General features: G+C 46.7%; 1 protein-coding gene across 1 annotated transcript; it reads right to left on the bottom strand.

Moving 5' to 3' along the window:
* Positions 1-813: 813 nt before the first annotated feature.
* Positions 814-2,622, bottom strand: LOC100274458 (ubiquitin-protein ligase). Its single transcript, NM_001148817.1, has one exon. It carries the CDS (start codon positions 2,479-2,481, stop codon positions 1,135-1,137), a length of 1,347 nt encoding a protein of 448 aa, NP_001142289.1. The 5' UTR covers positions 2,482-2,622; the 3' UTR covers positions 814-1,134.
* Between the last annotated feature and the right edge of the window lie 2,823 nt (positions 2,623-5,445).

Raw genomic sequence — 5,445 nt, 5'->3', positions numbered from 1 at the left:
ATGCTAAGTCAATCATTACCAACTTTGACCAACAATATATATAAGATTAAATTATTTTAAACTAAAAAATTACATATTACAATACTTTGACCAACAATATCATTATCAAGTCATGTTGAACTTAGCATATTTACTTTTGTTTGTAAAGTCTTACGAAACATCTAGTATAACCGATCAAAGTTGATAATGATTGACTTAGGACAAATCTAAAACGACTAATTCATGTGGATAGAGGGAGTAATCCAAAGCGGGTTTTATGATGTTATCATTTCACATATAGCTAACTAAAATTCTAATCATATAACAATATAAGCTATATATATATATATTTAATGTTTGACCCATCTATTTATTTCGTGTTGGAGTTTCTGAGCAGCACGCTTTCGGCTATTACTGAGGAGATCACTTTCTTTTTCTCTTCATTTCTCTCTACCACATCACCCATCACCGTAAATCTAATATGACATTTATTATTGTCCGCGTACGTCTACTTATTATACTTGCTCTAAACATTCACTTGGCAATTTTAACAGCTACAATTATCCCTAATTGATTTAAACATATCATTAATCTAAGTCATTCATATATGATTGCATATTAAGTATTACAAATAATAACAAAATAAGGGGAAATGCTTATATATAGTTATATATATACGTATCAAAGATCAACTATATACCTTATTCTACCAAACATTCATGCGATCGCTTATATTAATTAATCTGTCAACACGTAAGCTAAAGTACTATAAACATGATGCACGCTATTAGTATTTATCAAATCATTACGCAATGATTAGTTGATCATGGTTCTGAAAAGAAAATTGATCAGCAGGTTGAAATAATGTTGTTTTTGCATAGAAAATGTAATACATACATTATTTACACTAACGCATATCTTATCCGAACCCCATTTTAGGGAACTTAATTACTTATCAAACCTCCCGAGTCCCGACCTAAGAGTAAAAATCTTTACATGAAAAAAAAATGAGCAAAGAAAAAGGTTTTGCCGTATCTCTACGTATGATTAGGTATGAGACGACGAACAAACAGACGACTAGATCAAACGCGAGAATAGTGACCAAATGCAAATGGTGATCGGTCTTGGTTGGCTGCGGAACGCTGGCATGCGATATCAACAAGGGTAGGATGCCATGTGCGACGCCAAGCACGGCGAGCCCCTCCAAACTCTGGCGTGCATCTTGAGCATCTCCCGCGCCCTCTCCCTCGGGCGCTCGCCCGATGCGCCGGCCTGCACCAGGTACAGCAGCCTCGCTACTACTCCGACGGCAAGCATCTCCTGCAGCACCGCGGGGGTCGCGGAGTGCCTGGCCACCGCGTGCAGCGCGCGCACCGCGCTCTCGGTGGCGGTGGGGGACAGCCGCGTCGCGGCTCGCGCAACAACAGCCAGCCCTGCCGGGTGGGCCACGAGCTCCAACCGCCCTTCTGCGCAGCCGCACAGATGATCGATGGCAACCACCGCGAGCTCCACCGCCCGCTTGCCGTTGCTGCCACCGCACCCGCACCCCACGTTGAGGAGCAGCTCCACCACCGCCGCCACGGCGCCGGCCTCGACTGCCTTGACGCGGTTGCGGCCCCACGGGCAAAGCCGGCAGAGCACGTGAAGCGCCACCTTGATCGCCTTGGGCGACAACGTCCGGTCTGCCACCACCCTCACGACGCCCTCGACCAGATCCGTGCTCGCCGAGCTCAGCTGCGAGGGCTGCATCGCCGACAGCGCCGCCTTCAGCAGGTGCATCGCGTACGTGCGCGCCCGGTAGTTCGGCGGCCAGCGCAGCACGGACGCTAAGGTGTCCACGAAACCGTCGCTGCTCTCCAAGGCTCTCTTCAGGCTCGCCTCGGAGAGCTTGAGAGAATGCAAGATGCTCAGAGCCGCCTCCTCCGGCGAGCACGCCTTAGGGGAGTCCGGCACGCCGCACATCGGCTCCTCTTGGGATCTGCATCCGCCGAGAGGCTTGGACGACGACGTGCCTGCGGCGTGTTTCTTGACGACGGACACGAGGAACTCCACGGCTTCTGGCACGCCCTCGACGCAGCGCCGGTTGCGGTCGCTCTCCCCGATGATGTCCGCGAGCTCCCTGAGCGCGGCCAGCACTTCCTGCTGGCCACCCTTCTTGGCGCAGCCCACGATCGCGGCGACGCGGTCGGCGTCGACCGGTGGGCGCGGGGTGGGGAACCGCTCGACGGCGTGCGCGGCGCACCAGGACTGGATGAGCCGCCGGAGCGTGTGGTTGGGCGTGGGCTCGAGGTCGTCGGCGCCCAGCGGCAGCTTGGTGACGGGGCAGTCGCCGTGCCCGTCGGTGAACAGCCAGCGCTCGATGCTGTCGCGGTCGTAGGTGATCCCCGACGACAGCGTGACCGGGTCCCGCATGACCTCCAGCGAGATCGGGCACACGAAGAACTTGGGAACCTCCACCGGCGCCAGAGCCAGAGCCGGCGCCCGCGCCCGCGCCCGCTCCATGGATTCTATTGATCCTGCCTGCGCAGCACGCAGCACACCTTGCGCGTCGTTTACCTGCTGCGCACCTATCTACGCATGAAGCTAGCTAGCTAGCTACAAGGCTAGAAAGTGGAGAGAGAAAGAGTCTGTGGTCAAAACGGGAAAGGTTCTGGAGCAGAATGGGACGGGGGGCGAATAAGCTTTTATACAGGAGAGGAAGAAGATAGGAGAAGAAGAGAGACGAGCCGCGAGGTTCACGGACAAGTGGGTGCCGCCGGTCTTGGTTCGGTGGATTCTTTTCTACCAGCACTGTTTACGAAGGGTGAGCAATGCAAGGAGCGTGGTTTGACGCAGGTGGTGGTTGATCCAGAGCTCTGGTTGGTGTGGAAGTGGAAGAGAAAATAAATATGGCGGCCGCGCCCGCGCCCGCGCTGCGAAATTAATAGCGAGATCACCGTTGGTCGCGCGGGATCGGAAGCGAAGGTCCACCGGGTCGTACATGGTTGCCGGACGGCGCGGGGCGGCCACCGCGAGGCACGAGCACGGACCACGAAATGTTCCGCGCCTTTGACCTTGCTCCTGCATGGATTTAGGCACTGCTTTTGCATCAGTTTTGGTTAGTTTCTAAATTCTGAATTCTCAGAGAAAACTGATAGTAGGATGTTACAATTCCACGGTGTTGAAGAATCTGACTTCATTTAAAAGTAGAGGGATCTAAGCAGACCCTTAAATTAGTTTTGTTTATTATCCTAGAGCCTACCCCGTCGACTCTTCCTTCGTTCGACTCGCTGCCTTTGACAATGTCTCGCGTCAGCTGCTGATCAGCTCGGAAATTTTCAAGTTTCAATCTTCAATTAATTTCACTGCTAGTAGGATAACGTCAACCGAATTAATGCCCGCTGCAGTTCTCGGTTGGGGCTGTATATATGCAATTTCATGTGCGTATTATATGCTCTGATTGCATCTTTCGAATGAAGGGAAGAAGATATGGGCTATGAGGGACCCGCTCAACAAATTATTTAAATTTTGGACCTTCGGAAGAATATGATTATAATGCCCTTGTGGCTTACTGCTTCGGAGGTCTAAAGCAAGATTTTAAATAGCCAGCTATAGCGGTCGATATATCCCGATATATCCTTTTTATCAGCGAAAAGTTACGTTGTTTAGCCCGATATATCTAGCTATATCGCGATATATCACAATATTTGCATTTTTTGAAAGTTTGGGGATAAATTCATTTTCCCGCTATTTAAAACACTGGTCTAGAGTAATCCTAACATGCATGGTTTCAAACTTCATTAAGGGCTTGTTAGGTTTCATTAAAATCTATATTGATTAGAGGGGATTGAGTGGGTTTCAATCCATAGCAAGTCAAAATTCTTCATATTTTATTTCCAATCCCTTGCAATCCATGAAACACAGAAATAACTCAACATGGCCTAAATGATAACCTTGTTTTAGTCTTTTTATTAATAGAAATTGACACTGTGCAACGCCATAGGGGCAACTGCCTAGGTCATACCAAAGGATTTGCATAGTGTTTCTTATGGGGAGTGCTTCCATGTAGCCACATCACTCTGCTCTCATGTATTAATGTTTCTCATACCTCTTACCATGGTGTGGTTCTCCCCACGTCCTGTCTTGATGAGGTGGATCATCCCAATCTTCAGACATGTAAGAGCTCCTATCAATGTTGTAATACATTCTAGTTTAATCATGCGAAATAGCTCTATGCCCACCATGCATGTCAATGTGTGGCTTGTGTGTATCTCTAATTTAACGCACAATATTGAAGTTATAACCCGGTATGTGAATTTATAGGAAAAATCCTCGATACAGGGATCTAAAGCTCAACCTGCAAAAGCATCTAAGCAATAGGAATTTGCTAAGTGAGAAAAGTGTGTCCTTGATCACGTTCTAAGTGAGAAAAGTGTGTCCTTGATCACGTTGCTTGGCCTATATAACATCTACTATTATGTTCTCACCTATGCATTGTATAGTTAGGTTAACCTGATGGGACCTAATAGGTCATACCTAGATTTGTCCCCCTATACCTTGTTTACACCTATGTTACTTATTATTAGGTAGACTTGCTAGTGCACTACATGGTTTTTAGGATAATGATACATATGAATCATGATCATGTTTTATTATGATTTAGTATTATTGTCTTTAGTATTATGCATGATAAGACCACCTTGTTGAATTGGAACATGGAGCGACAATCGAGAAAATAGTGCAACCACAAGGACTATTATGGCTCTCATCTTGTCTAATTAATTAGGAAAGCAAGTTATGGGTTAAGCCTTACACGAAAGGGCAAGGGGGAGGTGTTGCTCAAGTATAGTTAGGTTCTCAGACTGATCTACTTTGAGGTAGCTTTCATATGAGGGATTCCTATACCACCTTGTCCTAAAACCTTAGCAGACTCATGCTAGTGAAACTTTATAAATGCCTCGTAGTGAACCCTATCACACCTTCTTAGAAGAGGCGAAGGGTCTAGCTAACCTAGACAGATGAGCATCGCGACTTCTGGGTAAAGATGAGCAATCTCTGTAGAGTGTAAAACTGATATATCAATCATGCTCATAGTCAAGAGCGACTCAGACCTCTCACATGATTAAATTATAGACTTAAATTAAATTGGACATGCATTTTATTGTTGGTATTGTCTTTATGATCATTTATTTAATTGAGATGGCATATACTTATACTTAGTAATTGCTAATTAAAGAACTATAGCAGCCTGAGCTTCAAAGTTGATATAACATGTTGGTTTTTATACCCGAAGCATGTGACAATAGGAGTCTAGATGATTCCCTTTATAGCAGTCCGCTCATTCAAATCATTCTTCATATAAAACCACTCCCTTGCCCACTCATTCAGCCACTTGCTTCGGTATGTAGGAGCCAGAAACATTGCACCTCTTCGATAAGCGAAGTTATAACAGGCGAAGTTGTTGTGAAGGCCCCTAGTTGCCCTCAC

The sequence above is a fragment of the Zea mays genome, chromosome 2 (genome assembly GCF_902167145.1).
Source record: "Zea mays cultivar B73 chromosome 2, Zm-B73-REFERENCE-NAM-5.0, whole genome shotgun sequence".
NCBI classification, from domain to species: Eukaryota; Viridiplantae; Streptophyta; class Magnoliopsida; order Poales; family Poaceae; genus Zea; species Zea mays.
This window is presented reverse-complemented; position numbering and strand designations above follow the sequence as displayed.

Bases quoted from the DNA above. Each gene is read 5' to 3' on its own strand.
- LOC100274458 (NM_001148817.1), bottom strand. From the start codon at position 2,481: ATGGAGCGGGCGCGGGCGCGGGCGCCGGCTCTGGCTCTGGCGCCGGTG.